Raw genomic sequence first — 15,818 nt, 5'->3', positions numbered from 1 at the left:
AAAACAAAGGAAAACACACGGAGAAGGATTCTGCAAAGGAAATCCCAAGTTCTATTGGTAAGTCAGCGTCCTGGAAACATGCTTTGTTGGTTCTGAAGTGGCATGAATGCAGACTTAGATTGGTTTGTTTCCTTGGATTCTTCAGATGGATTCAAGCTGGAAATGTTGTCAGCATAAAGCAAGTTTGGACTAAACTAAAGCAGAAAGTGGCTTTGAAGATGCTCAGGAGAAATGAGGGCTTTTTTCAGGAATTCTGGGAAGAGGAGGACTTCTCCAAACAACCACAACCTTAGAGGAAGTTTTCTGAGCATTCATAGAATGCTTTTACAATGACTCATCATTTTCGACAAGAAGCTAAGGAGTTTTTCCAAATGCATGCTGGGTATTCTTAGTTCTAGCTTGGAAAGCACTTTGTGGGATTTCCCTGGAAAACCTGCTTTATCAATCATTTTGGTCTCTTTTTCTTCTTCTAAGTTCCAGCTTGGTGAGTGTGCAGGTCGCCATGGCAACCAGTGTCCAGGTCAAAGGGAGGACCACGGCCATCCAGTCTCCAGGCTTTTGGATTGATTTGGATTTGAGAAAAACATTTATTTCCCACATTTTAATAGTAGAATTCAACACGGGACATATAGTGGATTGTAAGAATAGGAACAAAAACAGCAACAACCAAATAATCCTCCTCCCCTTAAAACATGCATTTGACTCTGAACAAGTCTAAACCAAATCCAAGCAAAGACCAGCGCTGGGGCTCCTGCTAGTTTCTTTTAGAAGAGCCTGCCTCTTCTATACTATAGTTTTCATTAAACATATTTCATTAAAATAAACCCAGCTTGTCTGAATAAGATGAGTTGGCATTTTCATAAATAATTATAAATTTATAAAAAAGAAAAAAACAAATAAGCAAACAAAAATCCTATATTGAACTGAACTGTTTCTTTAATGTAGTGAAACATTAATTTGTCGCTTTTGTTTATTTCAGTCCAATTTTTTGTAATGGCAATTATTAATAGTTACTTTATCTCTGCTCTAAATAACATTTGGCATTTTTCATTAAATATAGAAATGAATTAAGAGAGTAAAAACAAACAAACAAACAAAAAACAATTGTAATTTTAAAAACAGTTTTTTATTGTAGTGAAATTTTAATTTCTCACTTTTGATTAATTTAATGCAATGTTTTTTTACATATGGGATCTATTAGTCGTTACCTTAACTCAAGAATTACAATGCAACATTCTCTCCAGAAAATGGGGTTAGTGTTTAATTTTAAATTTTAGGCGCCTCACCTCCCCCTATCGCTGTGCAGCTTAGTTTGCTTCTGCTTGCCGATTGGACCAACAAGAGCGCACAGTCTGCCCACCTGCTGGAACCTTCCATACATGACCGACAGCCACAACAGATGAGACCTGCGGCTGGTAAGCTTTTCTGTTCCTTCCAAACTCTATAAAACGCTAATATTTTGCTGAGGTTAACCTCATGTGTTTGTATTTCTAATGCCGTGGACTCATATGGTGTCAATATAGTGCCTAAAGAATTGGGCATCAAAACAGTAAAACAGCGCATCAAAACCTCAAATCTGAGAATCAAAATGCATAAATTGAGAACCAAAACCTAAAATTTGCAACCAAAAGCTATAACCCAAAGCACAATCATATTTCTGAGTTCTCGATTTGTTTTCTGGCCATTCTGAAATCCTGTTTTTGAGTTGCAGTTTATTTTGAAATCGTATGTTTGAGTTGCGCTTTTAGTTTTTGCGATTTGATACTAAAACCTGTCGAAACGTAAAAACAGTGACATGTCAGTCAAGGGGAGGGGAGGCGGGATATCCCCACATCCTCATTGGCTATAGCAGAAACCCACACTGTGGGAAAGACTCCACACTTCTGACTGATGTTCATGTCTACTTTATTATTCACAGTAAAGATTGGGACAGAACACTGAGAACCAAAAAGAACAGAGGAACAGTTCTAATGTATGCTAGAAAACATGAATCACAAGAACACCAGACACAAACACCAGTCTGTTTCTTTATCGGAATTTTTTTCTTTACAAAATAGTCATTTGCTCACATCTCAACTATGTATGAACTGCAGTCAGTCTTAGTTTAAAACAATAAAATCAAATGTTCGCTGTGTGTTAGAAATGTATACATATTTGACGTGTTGTCATGGTAACACACAGACTTAAAGCAACTTACACATTGTCTCATTATAAACTACGACCACAATGGTTAACTAAGCAACTTTAAACCAAATTATTATATCACAAGAAAACTACCAATAAAAAAAAAATACTGAATATTGTTTTCTGATTGGGGTTTAGCAAAATGTCTTTAAAAATCAAATCAACGAACAATGCCAGTAGAAATGTTAACTTTAATATGTTGAAAGCCACTCAAGAGATGAAGATCTAACTCTTATGCTACGTACACACCAATGCATGGCACGTTTTTAGAATGCGCTTAATGGGCATTCTTGAACATATTATTCTTTGGTTGCTTGAATGCTGGTGTGTTTTTAAAAAAGGCAGTGGGAACATAACTGAGTTGGTTGTGATTTATTTTTCAGTCATAAAACAGAATCCAAACCGACTTTTCATGTCCTGTTGTGTGTATTGCTCTTGTTGGTCCTGGTCCCCTTCTTTTTGACAGTGTGACTCACCGAGATGTCAAAAGTAAGTGGCAGCTCGTCTATGTTGGTGATGTGGCACGGCTGAATGAGTTTGTCGGCAACCTTTTTACTCAAGTATGAGTGGAAGATGGACAGCTTTTCCTTGTAATCTGCTGGAAGTTGAATGCCTTCAATTGAATCGTGACTGTAGAGATTTTCTCTGATCGTTAATCCATCGCTCGAGTTGGTTTACCAACTTGGGCCACTTCGCCATATTTTCTGCAGAAATTCTTGACTTGTCAAGAGTTCATTTTCCAGCTTCCTCCACCTGCGAACCATACAACTGATGTTGAATTCTCTCACAGCTGCTCGATTCACATGTTCCTCCGCATGGCTGACGGCTTGGAGTTTAAACTGCGCTTTATAAGCATGTATTTTTGCAGTTGCCATTTTTAGGGTTGAAAAAAATGACGTTCTGCTGAATGGACATACCTGCCCTTTTGGGGTGTGTCTTCTTTCACATCCACATTTCTCTCCCCCCTTTTCATGCTGTTTTCTTTTATGTCCTCTGACGAAGTCCCACAATAACACATTAGGTGCACCACCTCATTGGGCGTCCCCAACATCTTTGGGAAAATCTAAGACTTTTAAGTGCCCCTTGTGGTCGTGAAAATATGGTACATGTAGTTATGATTCAAAATAATATTTCCCTATATACAGGTACATCTAAAAGAATTAATTTCATGAACGTTGGGGTTTTTTTTCAAGATACAATAAAATGATCCAATTAAAGCAAATCTTCACTTTATCTGTTCACGTTCTGTATTAAATTTCAGCTTATTTTTGATTATAGAAAAGAGCTACTTTTTAAATCATATTTTCCACTTTTTATGTCAAGAACTCTGTAGAGTTTTCCTGACTTACCAAAGAAAAGATTAAACAAAACCCCTTACACAGAATGAGTGCTTATGTGTTTTTAAATTAAATACAGCGGGGAAAATAAGTATTGAACACATCAACATTTCTCTCAAAAAACATATTTCTAATCGAGCTATTGACACGAAATTTTCACCAGAGGTCGGCATCAACCCAAGTAATGCACACATAGAAAGAAATCCAAACATTTATGTCCATAAATGAAGTTATGTGTAATAAAGTGAAATGGCACAGGGAATAAGTATTGAACACATGAAGAAAAGGAGGGGTAAAAAGGTCTGGCAAGCCAAGAAAGCAGCTGGAGTTTGTCAGTATTCAGAACGTTAACCTGCCCCCTATTAGTGCAAAGTAATATCAGCTGGTATAGTCCTGATTGATGCCTTTTAAAAAGGTTTCTCACCAGCAAGATGTTGGACAAGAAGCATTGCATGATGGGTAAAAGCAAAGAGCTGTCCAAAGACCTACGCAACCTTATTGTTGCAAAACAAACTGAAGGCATTGGTTACAGGCGCATTTCTAAACTTCTGAAAGTTCCAGTGAGTACCATTGGGGCCATCATCCGGAAGTGGAAAGAACACGGCATTACCAAAAACCTGCCACGGCCAGGTGCTCCTCGCAAGATTTCAGACAGAGGAGTCAGAACAATCATCAGAAGGGTTCTCCAACAGCCCAGGACCACTCGTGGAGAGCTTCAGAAAGACCTGGAATCAGCAGGTACCGTTGTTTCAAAGAAAACAATAAGTAATGCACTCAACCGCCATGGCCTCCATGCACGCACACCACGCAAGACTCCATGTTTGAAGAGGAAGCATGTTGAAGCTCGTTTGGAGTTTGCGACACAACATTTGGATAAACCCATGACATTCTGGGAGAAGATACTCTGGTCAGATGAGACCAAAATTGAACTCTTCAGATGTCATAAGACACAACATGTTTGGAAGAAAAATGGCACCGCACATCACCCCCAAAACACCATACCAACAGTCAAGTTTGGAGGTGGGAGCATCATGGCGTGGGGCTGTTTTTCAGCATGTGGTACTGGTAGACTTCATATCATTGAAGGAATAATGACTGGAGAAAAGTATGGAGACATTCTTGATCAGAATCTGCTGTCATCTGCCAGGCTGCTGAAGATGAAAAGAGGGTGGATCTTTCAGCAAGACAACGATCCCAAGCACGCAGCCATGGTAACACTCAACTGTTTGAAGAAGAAGAAAATAAAGCTGCTAGAATGGCCCAGTCAATCACCAGACTTGAATCCAATTGAAACTCTTTGGAAAGAACGAAGATCCGGGCTCAGAGAAGAGACCCCCGGAACCTTGAAGATTTGAAGGCAGTTTGTGTGGATGAATGGGCCAAAATCACACCTGAGCAATGTATTCGACTGGTTTCTCCATACAGGAGGCGTCTTGAGGCTGTAATGACCAACAAAGGTTTTTGCACTATGTATTAAATAAATTTCAGTAAGCGTGTTCAATACTTATTCCCTGTGCCATTTCACTTTATTACACATAACTTCATTTATGGACATAAATGTTTGGATTTCTTTCTATGTGTGCATTACTTGGGTTGATGCCAACATCTGGTGAAAATGTTGTGTCAATAGCTCGATTAGAAATATGTTTTTTGAGAGAAATGTTGACGTGTTCAATACTTAATTTCCCCACTGTACATCACTGAAACTTTTGTCACATTCGGTTAAGATAAAGGCTTCTCTTCTGTATGGATTCTTTTGTGTGCTTTGAGACGAGATATTTGACTAAAACTTTTGTCACATTCTTTACAAGAAAAAGGCTTCTCTCCTGTGTGAGTTCTCATGTGTGTTTTGAGATGAGATATTTGATTAAAACTTTTTTTACATTCTTTACAAGAAAAAGGCTTTTCTCCTGTGTGAGTTCTCATGTGTGTTTTGAGAGTAGATACATGACTAAAACTTTTGTCACATTCTTTACAATCAAAAGGCTTTTCTCCTGTGTGACTTCTCATGTGTCTTTTGAGATTAGATAAGCAATTGAAACTTGTATCACATTTTTTACAAAAAAAAGGTTTCTCTCCTGTATGAGTTCTCATGTGTCTCTTTAGGGCAGATAAATGACGAAAACGTTTATCACATTCTCTACAAGAAAAAGGCTTTTCTCCTGTATGAATTCTCATGTGACTTTGGAGATCAGATATACGACTAAAACCTCTATCACATTCCCTACAAGAAAAAGGCTTTTCTCCTGTATGAGTTCTCATATGTCTTTGGAGATCAGCTACACGAATGAAACCTCGGTTACATTCATTACAAGAAAAAGGCTTTTTTTCTGTGTGATTTCTCATGTGTATTTTAAGATTATATTTCTGACCAAAGCATTTGTCACATTCTTTACAAGAAAAAGGCATGTCGTCTGAATGAATTCTCATGTGTCTTTTGAGATTATATATTTGAGTAAAACTTGTATCACATTCATTACAAGAAAAAGGCTTTTTTTCTGTGTGAGTTCTCATGTGTATTTTAAGATTATATTTTTGACCAAAGCTTTTGTCACATTCTTTACAAGAAAAAGGCATGTCGTCTGAATGAGTTCTCATGTGTCTTTTGAGATTATATATTCGAGTAAAACTTGTATCACATTCTTTACAAGAAAAAGGCTTCTCTCCTTTGTGGGTTTGCATATGTGATTTGAGAGAACTTATTTCACTAAAACTTGTATGACATTTTTTACAAGAAAAAGTCTTCCCCCTTTTATGGATTCTCATATTAAGTCTAAACTGAGACAAGTTACCAAAACTTTGGATCCTCTGCCGTCTGTTGTGTGGGTCTATCTCTTCATCTGTAATTGAAGTGGCTTTTTCATCCTGACTGTCATTTACATTAAATCTCTGCTGATTGTTTAGATCTGCTTCTCTGTTCTCATCTTCCTCATAAGTAGGAATCTCCATCAAGGTATCAGTCTCCTGCTTCAGATCAAGCTGATCTTCATCCTGACTGATGAAGAGATCATCTGGCTCCTCTCTAATGTTTGAGGGTTCTGGTCCCCCCACTTTCTTTTCAATTTGTGAATGTCCTGGTTCCTCCTCCTCCTCTTTAAACTGAAGTGGTTCTGATTCCTCCTGTTCCTCTTTGATCTGTGGCAGTTCTGGTTCCCGATGTTCCTGTTTAATCTGTGGTGCTTCTTGTTCCTCTTTAATTCGTGGTGGTTCTGGTTCCTCCTGTTTTTTAATCTGTGGTGGTTCTGGGTCCTCTTGTTCCTCTTTAAACTGTGGTGGTTCTGGTTCCTCTTGTTCCTCTTTAATCTGCGGTGGTTCTGGTTCCTCTTGTTCCTCTTTAATCTGTAGTAGTTCTGGTTCCTCTTGTTCCTCTTTAATCTGTGGTGGTTCTGGTTCTTCCTGTTCCTCTTTTAACTGTGGCAGTTCTGGTTCCTGCTGTTCCTCTTTAATCTGTGGTGGCTCTGGTTCTTCTTGTTCCTCTTTAATTTGTGGTGGTTCTGGTTCCTCCTCCTCCTCCTCTTTAATCTGTACTGGTTCTTGTTCCTCCTGTTCTTCTTTCATCTGTGGCAGTTCTGGTTCCCGATGTTCCTGTTTAATCTGTGGTGGTCCTGGTTCCTCCTGTTTTTTAATCTGTGGCAGTTCTGGTTCTTGCTGTTCCTCTTTAATCTGTGGTGGTTCTGACTCCTCCCGTTCTCGGAAAAACTTCTGCTGGTTGCAAAAATCCTTTTCAGTCATATATTGCTGGGGGAGAACTGCAGGGACATAAACACAGAAAGGAGCCCCTTTTATACTTTCAAAAGACTACACATCTTGTTAAACAGCAATAAATAAAAAAAAATTGCAGTAAAAAAAAAAAATTTGCATAAAATGTTTTTTCTTTTAAAAAAGACTCTACTTAGTCATTCAAAGTTAAGAACTTAGTCATTCAAAGTTAAGAAATCAAGAAGTGATTTTGGTCTTTTAGTCTTCGGTGAATCAAAGAAACTCTAAACCTCTTGACCCCTGAATTTATTCATGAGAAAAATTACATTGAGATCCATAATTTGACTATAGCATATAAACAGACATATATTTAAGTTTTAATAAATTAATACATTTGTAACAATAAGGATCTATGGGGAAAAAATCCTGTTACCATTTCTAGCATGAACTCAAACTTTATTGATTTGTATAGCGTCTTTCATTCCAGTTAAGCACACAAAGTACCTAACATAAAAGCAATAAAAATAGCCATAAAAAATAAATACTAATTAAAGCCGCAAGCGGCGTTGTATGGCCCGCAGACGCAACCCGCCTTCCACGCCCAACTCTACGCACCACCGTCCTCACCACTCACGTTGATAAAGGTTAGTCAAAATAGCTCAAAATGCTAATTATGCTAACTATGCTAGCTATGCTAATGTGGCTAAAAGTGCTACCATTGCGATCAGCATCATCAACTGACTCCATAGATGAGAGCTATATGTCATAAGTAATTAAAAAAAAAACTTTTTTCAAAATGGCGGCTTTTCTGTTGATTTTATCTCCATAGCAACCATTTTATGTTTTGGTCCCCTTGGGAGGACGAACAGATTGACGTCAGTCAAATCGATAAAAGTAAACTTTTTGTCATCCTTAGCAACAGGGGTTTTATGCTAACCACGCCCACATTCCTTATATGTCCATTTCCAGTGTTTTTCAATGTATTCTGTTTCAGGCATGAATGCATGCATTCAATTTTCACTGTATTGCATTGAAATGCATGGGAGTTATAACAGTGCGCCACTTTGCTAGCTTGCCACGCACACGCCGTTTAAAATCTACAACTTCTAATTCCAACATTTTTTCCACAGTAGCTTGCCATTGATGCCCAAAAAGTTTCGAGACGATCGATGAAAATTCCAACGACAAGTTTAAGTTTGAATCCAGTGGTGAAGGTGTTTTTTATAGAAAATTGAAGATGGCCGCCTTTTCCAGAGGTCAAAGGTCGACGAAACTCCAGAGGTGATTGTAGACTTAAGCTAGGGACATGCGAGTCAAATTTCGTGAAAATCGCCTGAAAAAAGGTTCAATGGTTCAATTTTCCATATTGTATAAAAACGCGAAAAACTCAAAATGGCAGATTTTGGCACAAAATGGCCGCCAAACCGTGGGTCATGTAGCCATCACGTAATGATTTCAAAACTTTGTTTGGATATACCCGACAAAGTTGTCTGGGTTTCGTTAGCCGATTCTTAGAAAAAAAATCTGAATTTTTTTTTTTTTGTAGCCGAGTCAGCACTTTTTTTGCGATCGTTTTTTGTTTCCCACGGCCTCATTCCTTTATCGATTTTGTCGTATGTGACATCGTTTTGTTCAGTGTGGGCCAGGGAATCGCATATTTCAGTTTCAGGACATTCTGATAAAATATGTGCGAGCTAGCTAAAATGGCGACGGTTGCGAATTCGCCACGCGCACGCGTTTCAAATTTTACAACTTCTAATTCCAACATTTTGTCCACAGTAGCTTGCCATTGATGCCAGAGAAGTTTCAAAAAGATCGATAAAAATCCCTAGGACGAGTTTTCGTTTGTATCCGTTACTAAAGGTGCTTTTTTATGAAAATTCAAGATGGCCGCCCCTTGCCAAGGTCAAAGGTCAACGAAACTTCTTTGGTAATTTTAGAATCAAGGTCTTGGCATGTATGTGCAATTTCGTGAAAATCGCTTAAAAAAAGTCTCGTTTTCCCATATTGTCAAAAACACAAGAAATCGCCATTTCTCTGAGTTCGCCACAAAATGGCCGCCAAGCCGTAGATCGTGTGGCCGCCCCGTAATGATTTCAAAACTTCTTTGGGATATCCCCGACAAGTGTGTTTTGGTTTCGCGACTGTATTTTGAAGTACATTTTGTTGGGCCCCATACGCGATTTTCGGCCCATTCATTTTTTTGACGGGATCGCTGGCCGTGATGTCATCGTCTTCGGGGGGGTAACTTTGACTTTGTGGAAAATTCATTTGCAATTTATCCCAGGTGTGTGCACGTTTTGGTGACTTTTCGAGCATGCGGCGGGGGTCACGCTGCGGGCCATAATAAAAAGCAGAGAACAAAAGATAATCGCACAAGATTTGCACACTTCCCTCACCAGATTCCTCCCTCCACCTCCCCCAGTTCTCCCAATAGAACTCTGAAAACAAAATAGGAACTGTAGCTCAAAAAAATCAGCCTGGCTTGACACTGATGTGCAGAAACGGTTTTATGTAGAGGTGGTAGAAAAAATTCAATTCGGCAATATATCGCGATAATTCATTTGTTGATCTTGTATCAATTTAAAAAGCTGTCAGGACGATATGTATTTAATTATTTATGAGTGTCCTTCAGTGTCAGATTTTAGTTTTCCACTTAAACCTCCAACCCCTGGTTGGCAGCAGAGCACACTGAGCCTCTTTGAGCAGCTCTACACACAAAACAACAAAATCTCAGTGAGAAGCAGCTTTTTTTGTTTTTATGAGACATGCACTACTTTGATTTTAGTTAGGATGGGTACCGAACTGAATCTCTGTGCTAGGATTAAGTCTTGAAGTATTGGAAAAGCTGCATTAAGAAATATTGGTATAACACTTTATTTCCTCAATCATACTCTTAAAACATTATTGGTTAAGGCATATTCGTTCTATTTTTTTTTTATACTTAAAAATATTTTTTTGTGGAAATCAGAAAATGTTCAATTTTCCCTTTATATATTTTAAGTTACCAAAATAAAAGCACAATTTGTTTGGGTAAAAACAACTTATACATGAAATACAGTTGCTGTGCTTAACATTGTGATCATTCAACAAAAAGAGTTTTACAAATTTATTTCAATGAAAGACATAGTAATATTCAGATACAGTTTTTTTTCTAAGTCATACTTTGTGTTCCGGTACAATATTGGGATATGTATTGTATTCCCAGACTCCTCCCCCTACACACCCTGAGTATAATGGGGCGGCCGTGGTATAGGGCGGTCAACCCATGATCGTAAGATTGCAGGTTCGATTCCCACCTTGCAAGCCCATGTGTCCTTGGGCAAGACACCGAACCCCACCTTGCCTTTGGTTAAAGGCTCGCGCCAGTGTTCGGCAGCGGAGCCGCCATCAGTGTGTGGATGTGTGTGTGCATGGGTGAATGTGACTGTGACTGTAGGCGCTGCTGAATTTCATTGATTTCGTCGAGGTATTCGTTATTGACTTCTGCTGTCTCAACATCAAACGTGAATAGTATTCTCAACCATGCTGGATATGAGTCTCATGCAGGAAAGTATCCGTCGAGAGACTTTGCAAGCTCATCTAAGTGCGTGACAATTGCTTGTTTCATTTCCCTGGGTACAGACATTTCACCAATTCCAGACACATCTTCGATCTTACTAACACAGTTGTCAAGAAGGGGAAAGTTTGCCAAGTGATTGTTCTCCGTTTGTCGTTTCCATAATAGTAGCTTTTTTTGAAAAGCCATTAGGTTTTCTTTTGCTTCCATAATGTTGACTCCACCTCCTTGCAACTGCTGATTAAGGTGATTGAGAGCTGCGAATATATCAGCCATGTACGCGAAATGAAAATGATTTTTGAAGCACTCTGCATGACAACGTTAATGCAATTCCACAAACAAGACAAAAACACAATTCAGCACCTGTCCCCGGTATAACCACTGCACATTAGAATGGTACAGAAGTACCTCAAATTCAGTGCCCATTTCTCTGCTCAGCTCACTGAAGATGCGATGGCTCAGAGCACTATTTCACTCATAGTTCATATATTCCACTAAAGTTTTAAATACTTCTGCCAATTTTGGATTCAAAGCTTTTGTTACCAACGCATGCATGACTGTGCAGAATACAATGCATAACAGTATGTGGTGCAGCGGCTTTTACTAGCCCACCAAAACCAGACTTTCTTCCCAGCATGACTGGACCTCTATCCGTACAAACTGCAGAAAGATGGTGATCCCACAAAAGATTATTGTCTCTAAAGAAGTCTTCCAACTGCTTCTTCACATCGGCTGCCTTGGTTGTTGTTGTTGTAAGATGCTTACAAAATAAAAACTCTTCTTTTATCATGTCGTCTTTCACGTACCGCACAAAAACATGAAGCTGGCTTAGATTAGCAATGTCTGTAGTCACGTGGAGTTGAAGGCTGAATTTTGCCGGGCTTCAAATCAGATCTGGATTACTTGAGCCAAGATTTCTTTACTCATGTCCTCTATTCTGTCACTGATGGTGTCATTTCAAAGAGGAATTTGGGATCATTTACCTTCGGCCGCTGTTCCGAGGATCAGATTCACCATCTTTAACACAGCTGGTTTCACTACTGTTTCACCAATGGAGTGTGGCTTGCTCTGCTTTGCGATCAACTTCATATGATGCTGTGAGGATCGGTTTATTGATGGATACAAATACAAGAGTAGGCAGAGTGGCATTATCATGGAATCTGACTCTCTTCACCTTGAATTCAGCTTTCTTTGTATTCTTATATTGACCGTCTCCATGCAGCTTCTTGAAGTGTTCCTTTAGTTTTGCCAGGGGGCGGGGCTAGAGTTGCTCAACTTGGCATTGCAAATCATGCAGATAAGACGCTGACTCCCATCCTGTTCTGTGATACATGAGAATCCAAGTTTTTGGACTAAAGATACACAGAATCAACTTTAGGTCAGTGAATCACAATATTCAAAATGAACCAATATCAACCATGGATCATATCAGTAACCAAAAATTATGATATAAATCTAATTGTTGATGAATGAATCATTACACCCCTAATGCAGATAAATGCAGGGGAGAATAAATCTTTACTGTAAATAAAAATGCAGACAGGGCTTTTATGGGAAATAATATTTGAATTAATTATTGTACTAAAGAACTTAAAAAAAAGCAGAAAATGCACATCCTTCATTCTTGTTTTCTTTTCTACTAAACGTAGCTTTTAATTATTCTTTTGTCTAAATAAAAAACATAACTTTAACAAAAATGTTTTATTTCTTTTTTGTTTTAAATAGTTTATTTTTAGTTTAAATGTGTCACTTCACCTTAATGCTGTTTCTTTCATTATGTTAATTATATTTAAACTTAACTTCAAGTTTCTCAAAAGCGAATAAAGTCTCAAATAGAATTTTTCCTTCAAACAGAAATTGTCAAAACGAGCCGTTTCTTTTATAGAGATGAACCAAACACTGAAATCTCTGACTTTAAATCCTTTGTTCTCCAACAAAAACCTTGAAGGAGAAAAAAACTGTTAATGAAGATTTTCAAACTGTTAGAACTGATGTTTGTGTTTGTTGTGCTTCATGACAGTTAACAGCAGTGCAGTAAGAGAAGCTGTCACATTAACCCAATGCATCATGGGAGTTGTAGTGAAAAGCAGTGGTGCTGATGCCGGACAGTCTCGTCTCCGAGCATCATTACTTTGTTCACTTGTTACACGGTCTGACACCAGATCCCACAGGAAGCTAATAGAGCTGAATGGATGATAAGTGATCCGTACAGATTAGTCGCCCTGTTTCTGCACAGACGTGGAGCAGCGCGGTAGAGATACGCAGAAGGGTGCAGGAAAAGTTGGCTTTTATTATTGTGCAAGTTACACCACAGTTGTTGAATGGATTGAAGAAGCTTGAGCTAATATGTCTGCTTGGAGCAGCGCAACAACTAGACAGACTCTGACAATTGCAATTTCGTTGTGCTGTTGTACCGAGTGTGACTGTACAATGACAATAAAGCTTTATCTTATCTTATCTTATCAATGACAAAAGGGAACCTGACGTGTTTGTCAAAAATTTTGTCCGACTGTTGTTTTGATGGATTTTAGCATGCTGTTTTATGTTAAAATAAATCACAACCATCTCAGATTTGCTCCTGAAGCCTTTTTAAACACACACCGAATGTCTGTGTGTGCTGAGACCGGAGTCTGCACTTGCGCATGTTCAGGAAGGAGGGAGGGAGACAGTCAGCACACGTGAGTGTGTGAGCATTCAGTTTGTGTTACTCAGTTACGGAGAACAGTCATAATAAAGGTTTCCTCTTGAACAGGGGTGTCAAACTCATTTTGGTCCGGGGGCCACATTCAGCTCGTCTGATCTCAAGTGGGACGGACCAGTAACGTAAAGGCAAAATAACAGCTTTGTTTTAGTTTTTTTTACTCAGTTGGAAAAAAAATTGCCTCAACCAACATGATAGCCTGATCACTTGGGGCCAATGGATCACGAATAAAATTAAATTCAATAAAAAAAGTTGGTCTATTTAATTTTATACAGACTGGATATTTTACATCTGACACTGAAGCAATACAGAAACTTTTCCTTATGGTGAGTCTCTTAGTGCTGAATGTTATATTATTTGAGCATTGCAACCTGTTGATGACATACCAAGCATGGGGGTTTGCATTCAGCTTCGTGAAAGAAAAAAAAAACTGTCCATTTTTCCTGGAAAGCTCTTTACTCCACTTCACTTTTTGACAACATTTTGGTCATTAGGGTGTTGCTACTGATCATCCTCATAGCAAGATAACAGTGGTAAGGCTCATAGGGAACCAAAGTGCATCTTACCCAGACACAGAGATGTTAGGATTCATTTTTGGCACATGCAGAGATATGCTGATTCACCTGTATTGTGTTTCCTTTGCTCCCTCGAGTGGCGGAATTGTGCATTTCGGTTATTTCTTTTAAAAAATCATAACTCGCCACAGGAATGGACTAGAAATTTGCTTTCTTTTTTAAATACCCTTATGATTTTTACTCTTCGTGTGTGGGCCGGACTAAACCACCTGGAGGGCCGGATACGGCCCGCGGGCCGTATGTTTGACACCCCTGCAGAGACTGGTTCTTTTATTAACCCACTCTGGAGGCTCTGAGGGTCCGAACAGGGCATTAACGTGCCAGCGCCTTAACACCTGGTGGGCCTTTTGCTAGTGTCAAAGACTGAAAAATGCCCCATAACTGAGACCGGGCCCTATAACTCGGTGTGCCCTATGGTCATGGAAATACGGTACTCAGGTTGAAACCAAAACCTTTTTTCATAAACACAGAGATGATATTATGCTGATTATTTTTTTTCTCGCAGCACACCTGACCATCTCTCACAGGACACTAGTGTGCTGAGCAACACTGATTGACAGAAGCTGTTTTATTTTTGGAGTAATCCCAGTGATGTGCAATATGATTAATTTTTTAATGTTTTATAAGACTCAAACATGATATTAACAATAACAGGGTTTAAGAAAAATCTAATTCCTCTGATATGTTTCAAAAAGACACACTCAGGACGTCACACACCAAGAAATGAACTTATTGTTAAAAATGATGCCAGGAGTCCAGCTCTAAAAAATGGACAAAAGAGCAAAGAAAATGGAATTATTTAATTTTTTTCTAATTATAAATATTTTCAGGCTTTGTTTGTTTCGTTCTGCAGCATGGTCATATTTGTATAATTTTGACAAAGCTTTTTTATGGAGACTAAAATATTATACATTAATTAAGGTTTAACTAGATTTATTCAGGATTAATATTCCTGGATATTTTTATTCATTTTAATATCGAAATACAAGTTAAAGGCTTAAATGTTTAGCTTTAGTGTTTTCAGTAAATGTTTATCTTGTTCAGCCCAAAACCTAAAGAGTGTTTTTTATTTTAGCCCTTGGCTGTGCGACTGGGTTTAAATAGCAATCCAGATAGCAGCTCAGACGAAGAAAACAAAGACGTTCATGGATCTATTTGTCTGCAGGTGGATGATGCAGCAGTGAACGTACCAACTATGTTGAGTCGAAGCTGTGGTTTCCAGCTGCTATCCAGCAGTCTGCGCTGACGACAGAGCTCCTCCTCGTTCTGGACGATGGTTCCTTCAGCAGCAGAAAGTTGTTCTCTGACAGAACCTTCCTGAGGTTCTGAAGACATGGTTCCTGCTCCGATCTTCAGCTCCAACTCCCACAAACACCGCCGTCCTCTTCACTGCAGCTCCGATCGATCATCTGCTAGTCTCACAATCACAGCAATCCACGTTGTCTTTCCGTTCAACACTTCTTCACTCATTTACGACACTTTGGAAAATGCTGAGAGTTCCCACACGAACCACGTATCGTCCTTTCTGTCCAAAAACCTCACAAACGTCCCAACAAAACACCAACGACCTCTGCACACAAGCTAACGCTGCTAGCCTGCTAACAAGCTAACGCTGCCAGCGCCTCGTGCTGTTTACTTCCGGGTCACGTGCAGAAACTTTATTGAAAAAGAAATAACTGCGTAACTGGATCTCAGTATGGCTCAACATGCTTTCAGTATTTTCCAAAACAGTTTTAATTAAGTAAATAATACAGAAAAGAACA

At 38.8% G+C, this 15,818-nt stretch overlaps 1 protein-coding gene across 1 annotated transcript; it reads right to left on the bottom strand.

Annotated features, from left to right (window-relative positions):
- Nucleotides 1-1,888: 1,888 nt before the first annotated feature.
- On the bottom strand, nt 1,889-15,390 carry LOC144988864 (uncharacterized). Its single transcript, XM_078940056.1, has 2 exons — nt 15,246-15,390; nt 1,889-7,270 (listed from the first exon to the last, which is right to left on the bottom strand). The coding sequence occupies exons 1-2, from the start codon at nt 15,388-15,390 to the stop codon at nt 5,244-5,246; spliced, it is 2,172 nt and encodes a 723-aa protein (XP_078796182.1). The 3' UTR covers nt 1,889-5,243.
- Between the last annotated feature and the right edge of the window lie 428 nt (nt 15,391-15,818).

Source organism: Oryzias latipes, chromosome 2 (assembly GCF_053564925.1).
Source record: "Oryzias latipes strain Hd-rR chromosome 2, Olatipes_Hd-rR_3.1".
In the NCBI taxonomy this organism is placed as follows: domain Eukaryota; kingdom Metazoa; phylum Chordata; class Actinopteri; order Beloniformes; family Adrianichthyidae; genus Oryzias; species Oryzias latipes.
Note: the sequence above shows the minus strand (reverse complement) of the source record. Positions and strands in the feature narration are given on the sequence as shown.